This window comes from Sander lucioperca, chromosome 1, assembly GCF_008315115.2.
Source record: "Sander lucioperca isolate FBNREF2018 chromosome 1, SLUC_FBN_1.2, whole genome shotgun sequence".
Taxonomy (NCBI): Eukaryota; Metazoa; Chordata; class Actinopteri; order Perciformes; family Percidae; genus Sander; species Sander lucioperca.
The window spans coordinates 36,382,578-36,401,347 of NC_050173.1; the positions used below are offsets into that span (position 1 = coordinate 36,382,578).

The window sequence follows — 18,770 nt, forward strand, 5'->3', positions numbered from 1 at the left end:
ACCCCTGATGACACGGACAATAACGCACATCGATATCCCTGACCATTGCGTATTATATATATATATATATATATATATATATATATATATATATATATATATATATATATATATATATATATATATACTGTGAACTTTTGCACATCAGCAATATTTTTGCACACCCTGCACAAAACAGTACAGCCTTCTTTTCCTTTCTAAAACAGCTGTTATTGTGTCTTTTAGATATTTTATATTGTAATATTTTTATTCTATAGGCCTATTTATGTTCTGCTTTGCTTCATTGATTATTTCCTTTTTAATATGTTTATTGTATGCACAAACACACCAAGGGAAATTCCTTGCAAGTGAAAACTTACTTTGGCAATAAATCTGATTTTTAAATTAATTAATTATTTTTTCTTTACAATGGTGTGTTCGTACTTTAAATTATTTGAACACTTCTTCCACCACTAATTATTAATGTTTTTTTTTCTTCTTATATATATATATATATATATATATATATATATATATATATATATATATATATATATATATATATATATATATATATATATTTTTTTTTTATAAATCTATCAATATTGCTACATCACGTTGAGAAAGTTTACTGAAGCTGCGACTGCCCAACTATACTTTAAGAAACAGAGACATTTTGTTTAGATAATGTTTTAGAGCTTGGATGAGAGAAGCTAAACAGCGCGCCTTTCTGTATCAACGAATGAATTGGAAATACACATGGATGTATTTAGAGAACTACAGTCATGGATGTATTAAGAGCCAGCAGTCACTTCCTAGAGAGAAAATCATTCCCTCCTCGGCTTAACGAATCAATAAGCTCCGCTGAGCCTGGGCCACTCAGAGCGGGAGAGCGCCTGAGACGGTCAGCCAATGGGAAAGCTCACAGGATTTAGGCTAGATGCGCCATTTTGCTGCGTCCACAGCCATCCGGCAAGATGGTCCCCTTGCTTTGTCTCCCCTGACCGGAGTTGTTTCTGTATTCTGAGGCTATACTTGTTTCCCCGCCATCGAAAATCTGCAATTGGATTGAACAGGGTAACCTGTAACAAAAACGGAACGTGTCTCTGTCTGTCAAGAAATGACGACGATGCAAAGCAGGTAGGAACACTGTTTAGCTTGTTTGTTAAGACAAGTCAATTCTGCAATGATTACTGTAACGGCGAGCCGGGCCAAAATTGCCTATTGCTAACGTTAGTTAGCAAGCTAGGCTAGCTGAGTTATAGCTATCAGCTGCGCAGCCGGCAATGTTGAAATGTGTACACACGCAGATTCAGATGTGCATATGCGTTATACAGAATGTTTATCAAAGTAATTCAAATTTAAAAAGCGCTTGTTTGTAAAAGTGCAATATTATTTTACTTGGTTTGTATTGTAGCTAACTAAACGTTACAATGCTACTTTGGATGCTACTAGGTAACGTTAGTGCCAGGATGCGGTTAGCGCCCTGGTTCGTGCCATGGTGTCGTCAGAAGGAGGGAAGGCCTCCTGCGCGTGCATTTTTCGGTGCATGCCCATGCATTGGACCTTTTATGCACTGCCGAGATTGCAACGTGCCAGGGCAACTTGGGGCAGTGAAAATAAGTAGTTCTGCATTAACGGCGACGGCTAAACCTGCTATTGTTAGCGAGCCTAAATTGGCATCCGTGATAGTAAGTAGTTCCTGTGTTGTCAAAACATGGAATGGCTGCGTTGAGATAGAATCATCACAGACCTAACAATGCAGGAGCGTACGCTGCTTGGTACGCGAGTTGGCTCCTTTTTCTGACAGTATTTTGGATACATTTTAGGCCTAGGTGCTGCTGAAAGTACTGAGCGATAGCTCAACACAGCTCGTAGCGATCTAATCAGCACATTATGATGACGCAAAAACGGCACAATAAACAGTGGTGCCTCTGTCTCCAATACACCAATACACGTAAAATAACGTAGGTAGCGCCCAGATTTATGAATATATAATCACACAAATGCTCCATTAAGTTAAACCTTAGCCCATATAATAGTATATAATAATGTTATTACTTATTTACTGTAGTCAGTGAAGTTGTTGTCCCCCCCCCCCCCCCCCCCCCCCCCTCTCTTATAGACTTAAAACAACAGCCAAACATCGTCTGAAACCTTGCATGGAGAAAACCCTAAGGAATATAATTATGTGTAACGTTAATTGTAATTGTAGTTACTTATCTTTCTTGAACATATTATATGAATATGTTCACATATGTTTTGTCAATGCAATTGTCTTGTATAATGAAAATATAAAAATAGTTAGGCCTATGTGAATTTGAAAATGTTAGTGAGAAGATGAAATTGGTGGATCCTCTGCTGTTTATTTCCGGTTACGTTTTTCTGGCCAGTTCGGTGCTTTACTGTATTAAGTATTTTTTTCGGCTGAATGACGATACACCATATATCTGGGTATTTTCCACAAAGTGGGCTTAATGTTCAGCTGTCAAAGCCGCATGTCACAAGCATTTTTTTTTTTTTTACTGTGATCTAAATAAAATGCAAAGACAGGGTTTCCTTTCCTGTTTGAAAATATACAGCTGCAACAGATGTAAATGAAAAATGTATCTAAAATAAACAGCCTATATTAAATAAAAAAATTCTGCTCCTTCAGTTGTTTTCAACAACAATAACTGATTAAAAGTAGAAGGAGTGAGCGTGTGATGGACTGAAGTGTATGCTACAAAAACTTTCTTTGATTATGAAGCTGATTGTTACTGTACAATTCTCTGGTTTGTCAGTGAAGTGTATGAACTACACAGCAGACTGGATTCTCTACTCAGAGTGAAGGCCGACTCATCGTGAACAGGTCTAGTGCGGGTTGAATTCACATTGGCAGGTCACCTGCGTTATATACGTCCCGTGTATGAAAGGTCTGTATCGTCACTAGGGCTGGTCAAAATATCAATATCATGATAGAAGACTAAAGATTAATCAAAAACATAATTGATTGAATATCCGTCTCACTCGCTCTACTCATAGAACTGAAGTTAAGGTTGTAACAGTAACTACTGTTCTTCTGTGTTTTTCGACGTGTTTTTTGCCTCTGCGGCCGCCACAACAGAGCATTACCAGCAGAAACACTGGTACAGTTACAGAGTATCCTCTCCTCCATAACAAAATAAACAGCTGTGCAAAAAACAATTTAAACTGTAGGAAAATGTGGCGCGGTGTCTTCCAGCATGTTGCAGAATTTCAAAATTGTAGGCCTTAAAAAGTCTTAAATTAGTAAAGTATTGTGTTCTAGGTCTTAAATAATTTCAATTAAATTTTTCTACGTCCATGTAACGCTACCTCTAATGCTCATTGACATTTTTTTCCCCCCCGTGGTGTTATAGTTCTTTCTTTCGATAGTCCAAATATAATTTTCTGTATATGTATAGATTATTATTACTCCTTGTCGCTTTTTATTCAATTTGAATACATTTATTCCCTTTGCAAGTACTTTTGCGACTCTGCATTTCATTGTACTTTAATGTTGTGATATTGGTCTTAAATTTAATTCATAAATGTCTTAAAAAGTCTTAAATTTGACTTGTTGAAACCTGCAGAAACCCTGTGCAGGAGAGCGAGCGAGTGGGGGCGGGGTTGCGTGGAGAGTGTGAGAGGAGAGATGCAAACACAAGCATGGCTTTACAGAAGCTATGTCGATATAAACTGTGTTGTCTTATTCCATATGTCGTTTGAAAATATATTGATATACCTTTTTAAAAAAATCAATATACCAACCAGCCCTAATTCAGATATAACATTGTACAGCATCTTAATTTACCAGTGTGTTCATAGGCAAACAAATCTTCCTATGTCTCTCCAGGTAAAATGAGTCTGGCTTCTTCTGAATCACACCTAGACCAAATGTCAGAAAAAGCAGAGGAGGTAAGTACGCAGCCTCTTGGGCAGTCAAAAAAATGTGTTTTGACCTATGTTTATGATACTGAAATTCTTCAATTGTCAAGCTATTCAAAGTTTGTATTCTTGTCAGCCTGGTAGCTCAACAGAAACTATGAAGCCTTCCTCTTCTCGCAACAAGAGGTGAGGAACAATTTTTTATGATGTGGCTGTTATTGTTTTGTTTGCAGTTCCATGTTTTCAAAAGAGTTCTCACAGACACAGGTTGAAATATTATAGCTATGTGCTAACTCATTTTAGGAAGCCTGCCACTGTAGCTAAGCACACTGAACTGAATGAATCGGATGCCTCAGTCGAGAGTGAAAATGAAGGGGCCACTTCTGACAACCCTTCAGACAACAACACAAGCAGTGTATCTAAAGGTGTGAACTATGTACTTGTTGGTCTTGATCAAGATATAGTTGATGCTGAATAGGATGCAGGTTTGGGACTTTTTTTGTTTTTCCCCCTCTGAATAGGCACTTTAGTGATGAGGCCATCTGGGAATGAAAATAAAGGCGCCATGAAGCTGAGAGTGGATTTTAAACAGAAACATACAGGTAACTTAATTGTATTATTTGGTATTTTGGGTATGTTGAAGGCTGTGTTGGTAAGGTTATGAAGCTAGCGGGATTAAAAGTAGCATCTCCTCTGGGCTCAGTCTAACCCCTCCCCCTGTCCTCAGCGCTCCCCCCACACACAGACGTGCACAAGCACCACTTCAAAGCGAGGTGCCGCTCTGCTTCTGTTTCAGAGCAGAGTGGAGAAAGGACTGCATTTTCACTGATCAAAACGCCTTTATTTTACATACAACTACACAGTTCTATTGTCTATCAACTATTTATTCCCAGGAGGAATTTACTGTACAAAGTACCCTTATCTATTTTTCATATAAACAATAATAAATATCATATAGGAATCAAAAGTTTGTAAAGGGCTCCAGTGTTAGCAGACAGGTCTGGCTCTGCATGTGGCAGTATCATCAGCTGTGGCAAACTACTCTGGCAGTGATTGTCCTTGAGAGAGAATATAGAAAGACGCCCACAATGAACAACAGTACCGTTACATTTCTCTGGCGCAGATATTTAGTACCAATATCATTGATAACTCATTGTGTATATATTGCCCATCAAAGAAAACAATTCACTTCTGCATCAAGCTATAGGCCTAATGTTACTCACTGGTCAGTAGAGCTGGGCGATATGGAGAAAATCAAATATCACAATATTTTTTTACCAAATACCTCGATATTGATACCGCAACAATATTGTAGTAAATGTGTAGTGGTGCTTTCACAACATATTTACACAATGAGATTTTTGATAAATAATCATCAGTAATGTGGATATAATGACTAAGTATGTAAAGGAAAATAATAGAACAGTTAACAACAGTCTGGTAAGTTCAGAAAATGACATCACTTTACTGTAATGCAGCCTTTAAAACCAGGAAAAGACAACACTTACGCCATATTACGATATCCAAAATCTAAGACGATATCTAGTTTAGATATAATATCGATATTTTGCCCAGGTCTACCGGTCAGACGGACGTGAGACAATAGTTGACAGTGCAGGAAGAGGTGATCTCATCAATCCGTGTTTCCACGGTGTCGACGTCAAGTGATCTTTGTCAGAGCTACAAAATAATAATTACAAAAAGAAAAATGACCCTGCATCAGCACATTTGTGAAAAGCCAATATGTAAATGACACATGTTCAGACCCTGGCGACCATATAACATTACACAAATTAGTGTTTTGTTAGATAAGAATATGTAAACAAAATTTTAGCTAGTGTAGCTTACTAGTAGCCTAGATCGACAGGGAAGCTAACTTTAGCAATCGGCTACTATGACTAACGCAACATAAATAGCTAACGTCGTTGGCTAGAAATTTCCTGAAAACAACAAATCACCCCTCCCAATAAAAATGTGTGTTTTTGGGGACAGATTATACCTCCCTCTTTAGACTACCAACTTGCCTAACAAAACAAAAACATAACGTACCTGTCTAACAGAATGACAGCAACCAAGGCTTCACTTTCCCTTGCAGCTCCCTCAGCTTTGCTGAATAACTATGTCAATGTTTACTCTAGTTTGTCTTCTGTATCTGCGGCCCCTTTTAGTCTCCTCTTTTTCAGCTTCAGCCTCTTTTCTTTGCCTTTTTAGCAGGGCAGGTGGTTGCAAGTAAGCGAGGCAGCAGCAACTTTTGCTGAGTTTTCTCAGTGGGTGGGTTTTCTCTCATTCTGCAGTAGACTTGCAGTAACTCTGGTGACATTGACGCGCACTGAGCTCTGGCTCGTTCACAGGAGGGGTAGAGTACGCGCAGCGGGGCAAGAAGGCATTTCATTTGTTCTTAAACCAATCAAACCGAGCGGGCCGTTCGGTTTGATTGGTCAAAGTTTTTACAGGATTACAGCAGCTACAGATGATGGATCTTTTTCACTCCTTTTCCAGAGCCCATAAGCTATTTACAGCTGTCGGGGTGTAAAGACCATTTCAAAAAATATATTAAAAAGTGAATATTGGGGGAAAAAAAATTCTAACCCTACCTTTTAATGTTAACAAGAGAACATGCATGGGGTGTTTTTGATACTCTGAAAGTATCATTTAATGAGAGAAAAAAGTGAATGGATGAAAGTGACAAATAATAATTTCTTTTCTCTTTATCACAGATGATACCCTGCAGAAGAAAGTAAGCTGCACTGCCTGTGGAAAACAAGTAAACCAGTTTCAGCGGAACTCTGTGTATGAACATCCTGCACTCAAAGTACTTATCTGCAAGGTAGGAGAGTTCAAAAATACATTTCACATTTTTTCATTCATTTATATGGAAGTTCCACACTGATATTTTTCAGTCTTTCTATTATTGATGTTTGATCACATTATTTCCTATTCCTCAAGTCATGCTACAAGTATTACACAAGTGATGACATCAATAGAGACTCTGATGGGATGGATGAGCAGTGCAGGTAAGGCAGTTTACACAAGAACAACAAAACATGTATTTGTCAAATGAAGAAAATGCACAATTAGGAATGCTAATTTACAGTTATTTTTCTGACCGATAGCCGACCCTCGTTAACTGATCATTAACCATTAAACGACAAGCAGGCAACGGGGTCCCAGTTCACCCGTCCGGGAGACTCAGACATACTTTCCGCGTTCAGTGGACAGCTGAAGACTTGTACTGGTCGTGCAGCCACGATGTTCCGTGCATTGTCATGGACACGTGCAGCCACTTTCCTGGAACTGCTTGGGTGACCGACAAAAGTCCACAGTAGTCCGTGGCGTGTATATCTGAGCCTGTCTCCACCGCATCCACCTGTGATGCTGGCAGCTGTGTGTCTGCCAGACATGCTCTTTGTGCAGGATAAAAGCGATCTGAGCGGGCCGTTCCATTGTTTTCCTATGGGTAGAGTTGTTCCGCCCAACTAGGCACAGCGCTACCCCTGGCGTCGCGCACCGCTCGGATTTGTTAAAAAAATGTTCTACTTTGACCTAGTTGCTGCTGACCTTTTTTAATTAAATTAAATTTTATTTATAGTATCAAATCATAACAAGAGTTATCTCGAGACACTTTACAGATAGAGTAGGTCTAGACCACACTCTACAATTTACAAAGACCCAACAATTACAGTAATTCCCCCAAGAGCAAGCATTAGCAGTGGCTAATGCGACAGTGGCGAGGAAAAACTCCCTTTTAGGAAGAAACCTCGGACAGACCCAGGCTCTTGGTATGCAGTGTCTGACGATGCCGGTTGGGGGTGTGATGAACAGTAGCAATAGTAGTCACAAATATAATGGAACAGTGACTGCAAATGGTAGTCGTAGTAGTTCATGTCATAACAGGGCACTGAAGGGCGTTACAGGATGTAGCGTGGCACAGCATAGCATGGGTGGACATAGCAAGACGTAGACACTTGGCAGGACGCAGCCAGACGTAGCCGGACACTGCAGAGCATCGCCGGACACTGCAGGGCATTGCAGAGCGTTGGACCACAGTGACAGCTCCAACCAAGATCGTGGTGCCACCCTAATACAAGGGAATATTCTGGGCGGGAAAAGAAACATAAGGACTCCGGGGAGTAAATTCCCCACAGCTAGGTTAGTAACAAGCATTTCTGGGGCAAGGATGCACACAAATGGAAACAAATGGAAAGAGAGAGGAGAGAGCAGCTCAGTGTGTCACAGGAAGGAAGGAACTTTCCCCGTAGTCTAGAACTATAATAGCATAACTAAGAGAGGCAGGTTAAGGTTCTCTACTTTTAGAGACTCTAGGAACCACGAGAAGCTCTGAATTCTGGGAGCGTAGTGCTCTAGTGGGACAATAAGGTACTAAGATATCATCATCAAGATATGTAGGTGCTTGACCGTTTTAAGGCGAAACGTTCATGCGCTAAAATAAATACGGTAAAGCCAGAGTCGGTCATGGAGATGATTTTCCTCTGCTGGTGGGGCGTTCTTCTTCTTCTCCAGCTTTTAGTGGCAGACTAGAACACTATCAGGTCCGGTAGAATTGCGTCCCCCGGTACCTACGGTAGAGCTGAAAATCTTTGCCCGAACCCGACGGGACCCGACGGGTTTGGTCGGGTTCGGTCTTCATTTCTATCATGTTACACGGGCTCGGGCCGGGCTCGAGCTTGCGCTCCGAGTTGCGCAGTAAACGAGCGGTCAGGTGAAGCATTTCGATTAGCGTGAAAATGGATGCTGAGGAGGTGAAACAGAGGCTGGCTTCTGGAGGGCTTATTTTATTTCTTTGTTCCAACTTCCATGTGGCCTATAGCCTCCGTTAGTCATGAATAAATTATGTTAAAAAATGTATAAATTACTCATTCTTGACGGAAGACAAAAGAGCTGTGTGCGTGTGGCGCAGTCTCTTTTTTTCTTTCTCTCTCTTTTCCGCCGAGTGGTGCGTGTGCCCGCTCGCGGCGTGAAGAGCGTGTCCGCGCTATTTTCCGACATGCACTCTAATCACTGCTGATAGACGGCCTTTTGTACAGTCGGGCTGTAAACGGGTTTGGGCTTTTAAAAATCTGTTAATCAAAATGTACTTGTCGGGCTCGGGCCGAATTCTGTCGGGCTCGGGCCTTGTCGGGCCAAACTTTTAAGGCCCGATTACAGCTCTAACCTATGGTACTGTAGAAAAGGGAGTACCTTGGACTTATCCAAACCTATTAAATTAGAAAGAGGAACCCGTCAGGGCTGTGGAGCATCGGCACTACTTTTCTCTTTATTTATTGAGCCCTTAGCTCAGTGGATTAGGCAGAGCACAGAAATTCAAGGGGTCACTTTAAAATCTGGGGAACAAAGATTAGCTCTATTTGCTGATGACATATTAATATTTTTGACGGACCCCACTCAGTCACTTCCTAAATTAATGAAAATGCTGGAGGAATATGGCTCTTTTTCGGGCTATAAAATCAATATTACTAAAACTCAGGTTCTAAGGCTGAATTACAATCCGCCTATAAAGATCAAAAACACATATAAATGGAAATGGGAATCGGATAGCATTAAATATTTGGGAGCTGTTCTGACAGAAGATCCGTCTGGAATGTTCGATGCTAATTATGGGCCTTTAATCTCAAAAATAAGATCAGATTTACAAAGGTGGAACAATATCCCATTTTTGAGTTTACACGCTAGGGTGGATTCAATTGATGGAAGATTTAAAGGTTTGTTCTCAAAAGGAATTACAACCTATTACTCTTTTATGCACAAGGGAGCATTTATGAGTTTCGAATTCTTACAGAACAAATATGGTTTAGGTCAAGACGATTTCTATAGATATTTACAGGTTAGGCATTGTTTTGATCAAAATATAAAAATAACACTGGAAAAGTGCAACGTGGGGTTCCTACAGACTTTCTTAGCATTAATTACATCATTTTCTCTAAAAAAATTAGTTTCTAAGTTATACAAAGCCATTCAGAAAGGCAAAAGACCTAACACAGAGTACATTAAGAGGAGATGGGAAATGGAAGGTAATTTACAAATTTCAAATGAAAGTTGGGTGAATATATGTAGAGTACAATGGAGTACTACTGGCTCAAACACCTAGCGAGAGTTTGTTGGAAGAATATAATCAGGTTTTTTATCACACCTATTCAAAAGAGACACGAGGGTAGTGGAGACTCATGCTGGAGGCTCTGTGGGTTCTCAGGAGCCAATCATTTCCACATTTTCTGGGACTGCCCATTGCTAAGCCCTTATTGGTCACAAATATGTGAACATATTAATCATACATTTGGTAGTTTCAATTTTCAAAAATGTGTATTTGGGCAACTTGGATGTTAATAACTGGAGAAATAAGGACAAGAGGTTGCTTTGGACATTACTGGCAGCGAGTAAGAAAACCATAACCAGGAAATGGTTAAATCCGGACCTTCCGACCATCGAAGAGTGGATCAACATAATCCAAGAAATCTACATTATGGAAAAACTTTAATTTACTCTCAGGACTCAGAGACGTGTTTTACAAAATCTGGACAAAGTGGTCTGAGTATGTCAAGCCCATAAGGTCAGACTTTGTATGAGTGTTATAGTTTTAGGTGAAAGAAAACCATTTCTGTACGGTTGCTCTTCCCATAACTGTTCATATTAAAAGATGTTAAAAAGAAAAAAAAAAAGAAAAGGGAGTACCTTCACGTTTTCAGAATGTTGGACTTGGTACCAAAGTACTGGGGTCTCGTAACATCCCTACGCGGAATTCAAACGAAAGCCTTTTTTTTTTTTTTGTGTGTATGCCATAGTTAACTTATCTGAATTCCTCTTTGAGAGCAACATATAAATTAAATATTGGAAAAGTGTTTCTGACCCTATTGTTCTTTTGTTTCTTTCAAGTCGATCTTTGATAGATTTTAAAGTTTTTAGACATATAAAGACTCAGTCCTATTAGGAAAAGTATTAGGAATGCCACAGTCAGGAAATACACCGATGTTGTGCTGCCCGCTTCCTCCTCGATGCCCATGTTAACCATAGACTGTATATAGATCTGACTCCTGCTACTCGCTGCGACACGGCTGCTGAGCGGAGCAGAAACTTTTACTGGGCCACTGATGAGCAGAAATAAACTTAATGGGTTTTCTTTCTATAGAAACTGCACAACAACGGTGGGGGCGGTGGGCAAGAAATGTCATCGGTGTATACCCGACCAGCGTGTAACACAGACTACCGCGGCAAGCCTTTAGCCAAGTGCCAATCATTTTGGAAACATTAGTATAAGAGAAGAACTTATTTGCTTTATGCCCTAAATCTCAGTTGAACCTTTCCTCCCCAGGTGGTGTGCTGAAGGGGGCAAGCTCATCTGCTGCGACTACTGCAACAACGCCTTCTGCAAGAAGTGCATCCTGCGCAACCTGGGCAGAAAGGAGCTTTCAGTCATTACTGATGAAAACTCAAAGTGGCACTGCTATGTCTGCAGGTCAGAGCCCCTCCAGGATCTGGTCTCCAAATGCCACCGCATCATGGAAAAACAAGAACTCAAGCAACGAAAACCGGAAAAAAACGAGGAACGTGAAAGCAAGAGACACAAGAACAAAACGGTCAAAGACCACAAAGCAGTTGTCAATGGGAAAGAACATACCGAAGGTTCAGGGACCATGACATTCTCTTACAAAAAACTGCAGGTACCCAAGGAACTTATAAAGAAAGCAAAAAAGCTTGTTGAAACAACAACTGGTCTGAACAATACATTCATCCAGTTCATCCAGCAGGCAGCCGAGGAGCAGGGAGATAAGTCTATCAGGTACCGGCATTTAAAAGCCTTCAAGGCTGTGCTTGCTGATTTGAAGAAAGCCCACAGTGCTTTGGAGGAGGCGTTGGGACCTGAATTTAAAAACATGGAGTTGCAGAATGGTAACGAAGGGCAACATATTGTGAGAAAGAGCATAAATATTGTAGCCCATGAGGAAAACGACCACATGGATAATGTGGCGGATGCAGAGGATGCCGACACAGAAGAGAATGTTGACGCAGAACAGGAGGCTGATATAACAGAGGAGGCTGACGTAGACGAGGAGGCTGACATAAAAGAGGAAGCTGACGTAGAAGAGGAGGCTGACGTAGAAGAGGAGGCTGACGCAGCAGACGAGTCGGACAAGGAGCCGCTTAATGAGCAGGAGGTGAACAATGATCAAGTGTCAGGTGAGACTGAAATGAAAGACAACCAAACAAAAACTGATTCACCCAAAAAGACAATCAAAACGGAAGAATGTGATGATGGGCTTGCGTCAGCTGGTGAAATGTCCCTAGATCAAGACATTATGTCTGTGCCTCCTTCGGTTCCTGAAGAACTTTTTCAGATGGTGGAGAGTCTTGCGGATTCCACCATGCTTTCACAGACTGACACCAATTTGGTTACAGGCGCTGATACAAAGTCAAATGGAAACTCAACAGCCTCTCAACCCACCCAGCCCAAGGTGAAGAACCTCATAGTCAAACTGACTCCTGTACCAGTCGTGACGACACGTGGGTCCAGGTCCTCTAGGTCCAAAAACAAAGAAAAAGACGGAGAGATGCAAAAAAATTGTGAAGAAAAATGTGAGAAGGGGAAAGACGATGCTTCTGATGCAGTAGATGGGACACACAGCCCACCACCAAGCCGACGCTCTAGTAGACTGAAGACCACTCCCTTGAGAAAGCAGGCTGAGAAAAAGGGCAAGGAAGACTCCTCGGAGTCAGAGTCCGAGGAAGATAAGGTCAGGGCCAAATCTTCCAAGAAATCCAGTTATGCCAAAAAAGAGGATGGGGAGGAGGCCAAAGATTCAGAGAAAAAGACGGTGGATTCTGACTCGGACGAAGTTCCTAACATACTGCTGGAGAAAGCTGCAGCAGGCCACAGCACAGATGAGGAACAGGGGACCACAAGTGCTAAAAAGTGTTTATTCAAACTAAACAACACATCCACAAAGGATACAGACAAAGCGTCCAAACGCAAAAGGAAATCTGAAAGCTCTGATTCAGACTTGGAGAACAAAAGTAAAAAGACGTCCAAGAAGAAGAAGAAGAAGAAACAGAATGGCTCAGACTCCACCAACTCCGACTCTGACCAGGAGAAGGAGACAAAGAGTAAAGCGGCCACAGCGAAGAGGAGATCTAGCCGTGTGAAGAAACAAGATGAAGCAAAAGAGGAAGACAGAAACTCACCTGAGAGAAAAGCAACCAGGGGGAGAAGGTCTTATGAAAACAAGCGCAAGGGAAGGAGCCCCAAAGCCGCCTCCAAGCTGCAGTCATCCTCCAGTGAGGATGAGGAGGAGCAGCCGGCTGAAGGTGACTCCGGAGAGGACAGCGACGAGCAAAAGATCAAACCCATTGTGGATGATAATGTGGTCGGAGGAAGTGGACCTTTCCATCAATCCTCAGGTAATTTGGTCTAGAAGAGAAGTGGTGCTCAGATCAGTGTCCATGAGTTATAAGAAAAGGCTCAACATGTTGGGAACTACGTTTAATCGCTTTCTTGCTGAGTTATGTTATTAGATTGATACCACTCATGTTATATAAAATAAAAAATATATGAAGCTGGAGCCGGCAGGCGCTTAGCTTAGCATAAAGCTAGCCTGGCTTTGTCCAAATGTAACAAAATATGCCTACCAGCACCTCTAATGAACTAGGGGTGGGGGGAAAATATCAATACAGCATAGTATCGCAATATTTTTCGTGGCAATACTGTATCGATACACATACACCAAGTGTCATTCTTTTATTATATACACTACCGGTCAAAAGTTTGGGGTCACTTAGAAATTTCTGTTCCACTCCATTACAGACTATACCAGCTGAGATCAGTTGCATTGTTTTTTTTAATCAGGGCAGCAGTTTTCAGATTACATTACGTTCTTACATAATTGCAAAAAGGGTTCTCGACTGTTGTTTGAAGAAGTGGCTGATCTTTAATGCAATATCTACATTGCCCATTATCAGCAACCATCCATCCAATGTTCCAAAGGCACATTCTGTTTACTAATCTGATATCATTTTAAAAGGCTAACTGAGAAAACATTGGAGAACCCTTTTGCAATTATGTAAGCACATAATGTAATCTGAAAACTGCTGCCCTGGTTAAAAAAACAATGCAACTGATCTCAGCTGGTATTCTGTCTATAATGGAGTGGAATGGAAATTTCTAAGTGACCCCAAACTTTTGACTGATAGTGTATGTGTTCGTCAGTTTGTCTGCTTGACAATCCCATTTTGCAGCAATAAAATTGAAGTGAGATTAACCAACGGAGAAATTTATATTTTTAGATAAAACAGATGTTGACAAAGTTCCCTTTTGGGGACATAATTTGAAATTGGGAAAAATTTGAAGTTGGAAAAAAGGTAATAAATTGCAATATATCGCAGAATATTGCAATATGTTTAAAATCGCAATAATATCGTATCGTGATGATATTGTATTGTGAGGCCTCTGGTGAGTCCCACCCCTATAATGAACATGTTCTGTCATTTGCTGAACACATTTTGCAAAATGTCAAATTATTCCTTCAATGACTTATGTGCTCTTCCATTAACAGCGTGTGCTATTGTGTTGTGTAGGAGATGAAGAGGGCGATAAAGAAAAAGTATCTCAGGTTTGTGAAGATGATGACGATGATGATCCTGAAAACAGGTACAAAACAACAAGATATCAAGAGTTATGTCTACAGCATTCAAGGTCCACAACGAAAGCAGTTTCTTTACTGTACGTTTACTTGTTTTTAGAGCAAATGTAAAGATTTGAATTGTCCATCAGGTAGAGCTGTTTAACTTAATATATTAGCTTAGCTCTGATGGCATACTGCAATACTTGACTCACCAAGCCCAGCGCGAAGGCTCGCAGCCGGGTCCTTACTGAAGAGTGTTGTGTTGTCATTTAAATACTTCAGAGCCTGTCCTCTGCGAAGCTTTTCTCTCTGGTGTATCTCTGTCAATCTGTATTTTTGCTGATAGCAATGCCATAGTGTCATGGTATTTCTATAGGCATGCCTGTGGTTTCATCCGTAATCCATTTACAAGATCCAAGGAGAAATTGAGATTACATTCCTGTAATATTCCAGTTTTAAATTGCTGTGTAGTAATAGTACATTTTAGAAAAGCACTTTTCCTTCTTGTTATTAAATATACCATTTTCAATTATGTTTTCATCAAGGATAATCAATTATTTGCTTATAACTGACTATTTGTAATATGACTGTTTCACAGATTCTTTTGTGTAATTCTGTAGAAGTTCATTTTTATTATGTATTTGATATAATTGACCCCTTCTTCCCATTTTGTCTGTCTGTTCATGTGTCTTTCTTTACTTTTTTCTGAAGGATTGCAAAGAAAATGCTTCTCGCCCAAATAAAATCCAACTACTCTTCTGGAGCAGAGAGCTCCTCTGATAATGATGGAGCAGATAAGGACGAAAAGTCCTCCAAGAAAGTTAAAAAAGAGGATGAGGATGAAGATGAAGAAGAGGAGCAACAAGGTAACATACATATACCTAGTTGCTTTCAAATAAGCCTATGTTATTGTGTATCATCTCAAACTAGTTGTTTCTCTCTTTGAAGACAAGGATTCAGAAGACTCTAGCTCTGATGTTGAAGTGAAGAAACGCGGCAGACGCCACAAATTGCTTCGTCATAAACTCTCGCTGAGTGAGGGTGAATCAGGAGAGGAGCAAGCTGCCAGTAAAGAGAAGAAGAACAAGAAGAAGAAAGGTTCATTTAGAATCTTTTCATTTGTGTGTGATGTCTAACAATATGAGTGCAAATATTGTAAATGGAATTGTAATGCCGGCAAGTGACTTTTGTTACTTTGTCTTTTGTTTGTCTGTCTCAGTGGGCAGTGATGACTCTTCAGACTCAGACTTTGAGAAGTCAGAAGAGTCCAGTGAAGAGTCGGGGATAAGCGAGGAGCTTAGTGAATCAGAGAACGAGGGAAAGCGCCGAAAGACCAGGTGAGAAGAGAGAACTTAACCCTATCAATAGTAATGTATTCCTGCCACTGTAACTGGATTGATCTCCTACTGCTCTTGCTTTGATGGGATCCTGTTTTGTGTCTCAAGATCTGCAAAGAAGAAGGACCAGGAGAAACCGAGAAGTTACAAGCAGAAGAAGAAGCGACGCAGGATCAAAGTTCAGGATTCCTCTTCCAGCAATGAGAAGGTGCTTAAAATGCAGAGCACTTGGTCGTAGTCTTCAACTGTTTTTTATTTTTTTTTTTTTCTATGGCAGGTTTTGCCAGGTGGAGGAGATGGACCCACACAACGTTTACTAGTCAAGTCATGCATGAAATATAAAATGTTATTTGAAGTTACCCCTGGAGCATGTTGTGAGGATTGTTGAGGGCACAAATTAATCATAGGGTTGCTCGGCTACTGATCATAGGCAGTGAATTTATTTCCTAAGGGCTGAAGATGAGAGGGCTGAACTTAATGTTCATTTTCACAGAGTGGAGAGGATGATGATGACCCAGATGGAGAAGAACGCAAACAACGCAAAAAGATCCGCAAAATCCTGAAGGACGACAAGCTGCGGACAGAGACGAGAGATGCTCTAAAAGAAGAAGAGGAGAGGAGGAAACGAATAGCTGAGAGAGAGGCACTCAGGCAGAAACTTCGAGAGGTAAAAATGGAATGTTCTGCTGTTAATCTAAAGCCCTGAGCTGTTACATTCCCAACACCAATGCTGAGATACAATTTTGAGGATTTTCCCCAGTTGTAAGAGGAGTTAAGGACTGGCTGAGCAGTGCTGTTATGATACCAAAGCAAATAATGGACTCAAGTGGATGACACATAACCACTGTGAGTTAGGCAGACTGATAACAGTCCAGCCTGCTGCTCATCGCTCACTCTGTCAAATCAAACAGTTGGAGAGTCCACTTTGCTTAAAGTAATTAAACTCCAAAATGTGCTCATCGAAATGTGAGAAACAGAAGGAGTTGCATAAGTCTGATTAGATACCACTGTCTGCATGACAGCCCTAGATAAGCTTGGCACTGCTGTAAACAACATGATTAATCGGTACCTTTTTATGCGTTTGCCAGTAGTTGGGATAAAGTGCATAACATATTTGGATTATTTTTGTAAATTAGAAGACCAGCCATTAAGGCGCGTACCCACTGCTAGTACCAGCTAGGCTCGGCTCGACTCGGCCGCGGTGCCCCGTCCTCCTTTTTCCATTGCAGATTTAGTACCGCCTCATGCGTGAGGCGAGCGTGGCTGGTCGTCATAGCGACGCCGCAGGAAACTGCCGTGACCTAACGTGACACACACAGAGAACGTCGATGGTGGGTTGTTTTTGATTCTCGGCATGTGGCTGTTTCAAAAGAAACTGGAGGCAGCAAAAAAAAAAAAACACCGCTGGCTAAACTATTTAAAAATGGCGGGTTAGGACATTCCCGTCTGTCGCTAGCAATGATGACGCAGTGATTAGTGACGATTCTCTCCGACCAATCAGTAGTCTGCAGGTTTTCACGTCACCTTTTGGTATCGCCTCAGCTCGCTTGGAACATCGACGGAGATGGTACTAAAAAAAGTCGGCAGGTACCAGGGACTTTTTTTTCATAATGGAAAACCCCAAAAAGGCGAGTCAAGCAGGTACCATGTAATGGAAAAAAGCCATTATTCTCATTAGGGTTTCTTCATCTTAAATCCAAATGTTTTAGTCATAGGCCAGACGTGGCCATTTAAACGTGGTAAATGGTGCTTTTTTTGTTGTTGTTGAAATTGCAACAATTATGGTACCTACACGTTCTTTACCACAAGAAATGGTTGTCGGAAACCATGCATTTGAAGTAGAATTTCATCAAAATACTGTGTCCTGTTTGCTGTTTATTTTTGTGTATAATAGTGGTACTAGTAGTGCTATTATAGTACTAGCTTGCTTGCATTAAATACACAGTCACTTAACATACCTGCGTTGTAGTTGTGCTTTAAACGATTACATTTAAATTTTATCAATTTAAAACTAAGTCTGCTTTCGTGTTCATTAGAGTTTAACTAATACAGTATATCTTGTATATAGTAGATGGGATGAACTTTTTGACACACTTGCAGAATTACACTTTTTGAAAAGTTGTAAAAGATATTTCTCTTTAGGTAATATCTGATTCATTTTTTTCTTTTTTATTAAACTGACGTATGTTTGTGTGACCCCTCTCTATCTCTGATCCTTCTTCAGACGATTGTAGTGGAGGAGTCTTCCCAGATGAACTGTCCCATCACCACCAAGCTGGTGCTAGACGAGGATGAAGAGACCAAGGAGCCGCTGGTGCAGGTGCACAGGAACCTTGTCACAAAGCTCAAACCTCACCAGGTTGACGGTAAGGACAAAGTGAATTTGGTCACTAAACAGTCAACATGGCTGAACTGCAATATTAGCCAACATAAACCTGCATGTGAAACACCGAGATGCTCTGAGCTAATGTCGGCCCCTCTGTTTTTGTTATTTGTTTCAGGGGTGCAGTTCATGTGGGACTGTTGCTGTGAATCTGTGAAGAAGATCGAGAAGTCTCCTGGCTCCGGCTGCATCCTCGCCCATTGTATGGGTCTGGGGAAAACTCTGCAGGTATGCAGAAGAGAGCAGCATGCCTGTCTGGGGTGACAATTACACAAAATATGTTCAATACAGGAAAAAGGAAAACATGAATCTTAAAGATTCAGATTTTTTGGAAGTGGGGTTGTATGAGGTTTTTATCCATAGTCAGTGTATTACCTACAGTAGATGGCGGTCGGCATGCCCCCAGTAAGGAGAAGCAGTCAGGAGTGTCGACATGAAAGCTAAGCAATGTACTGCTGAGGACGGGGGCAGCAGCAAAGTTATTTGTGTCATTGTGTGACTTTGGTGAATCTGAACTAACCCTTGAAAACACTAAAGTCACACAGTAACACAAAC

General features: G+C 40.9%; 1 protein-coding gene across 2 annotated transcripts in view; it reads left to right on the plus strand.

Moving 5' to 3' along the window:
• The first annotated feature begins 870 nt into the window (after positions 1 to 870).
• The window catches only part of atrx (ATRX chromatin remodeler), a 44,626-nt gene continuing 26,726 nt past the window's right edge, over positions 871 to 18,770 (plus strand). The window contains exons 1-17 of one of the 2 annotated variants that reach the window (XM_031319546.2): positions 917 to 1,119; positions 2,763 to 2,894; positions 3,836 to 3,897; positions 4,004 to 4,053; positions 4,171 to 4,292; positions 4,389 to 4,469; positions 6,585 to 6,694; positions 6,814 to 6,881; positions 11,192 to 13,275; positions 14,449 to 14,521; positions 15,207 to 15,361; positions 15,444 to 15,593; positions 15,715 to 15,832; positions 15,941 to 16,040; positions 16,326 to 16,499; positions 18,057 to 18,198; positions 18,334 to 18,443. In XM_031319546.2, the coding sequence (XP_031175406.1) occupies positions 2,888 to 2,894; positions 3,836 to 3,897; positions 4,004 to 4,053; positions 4,171 to 4,292; positions 4,389 to 4,469; positions 6,585 to 6,694; positions 6,814 to 6,881; positions 11,192 to 13,275; positions 14,449 to 14,521; positions 15,207 to 15,361; positions 15,444 to 15,593; positions 15,715 to 15,832; positions 15,941 to 16,040; positions 16,326 to 16,499; positions 18,057 to 18,198; positions 18,334 to 18,443 (3,606 nt within the window). In that variant the 5' untranslated portion in view covers positions 917 to 1,119; positions 2,763 to 2,887. Of the gene's footprint in view, positions 1,120 to 2,762; positions 2,895 to 3,835; positions 3,898 to 4,003; positions 4,054 to 4,170; positions 4,293 to 4,388; positions 4,470 to 6,584; positions 6,695 to 6,813; positions 6,882 to 11,191; positions 13,276 to 14,448; positions 14,522 to 15,206; positions 15,362 to 15,443; positions 15,594 to 15,714; positions 15,833 to 15,940; positions 16,041 to 16,325; positions 16,500 to 18,056; positions 18,199 to 18,333; positions 18,444 to 18,770 lie in introns of both variants that reach the window. The other variant, XM_031319547.2, reaches the window with a different exon arrangement.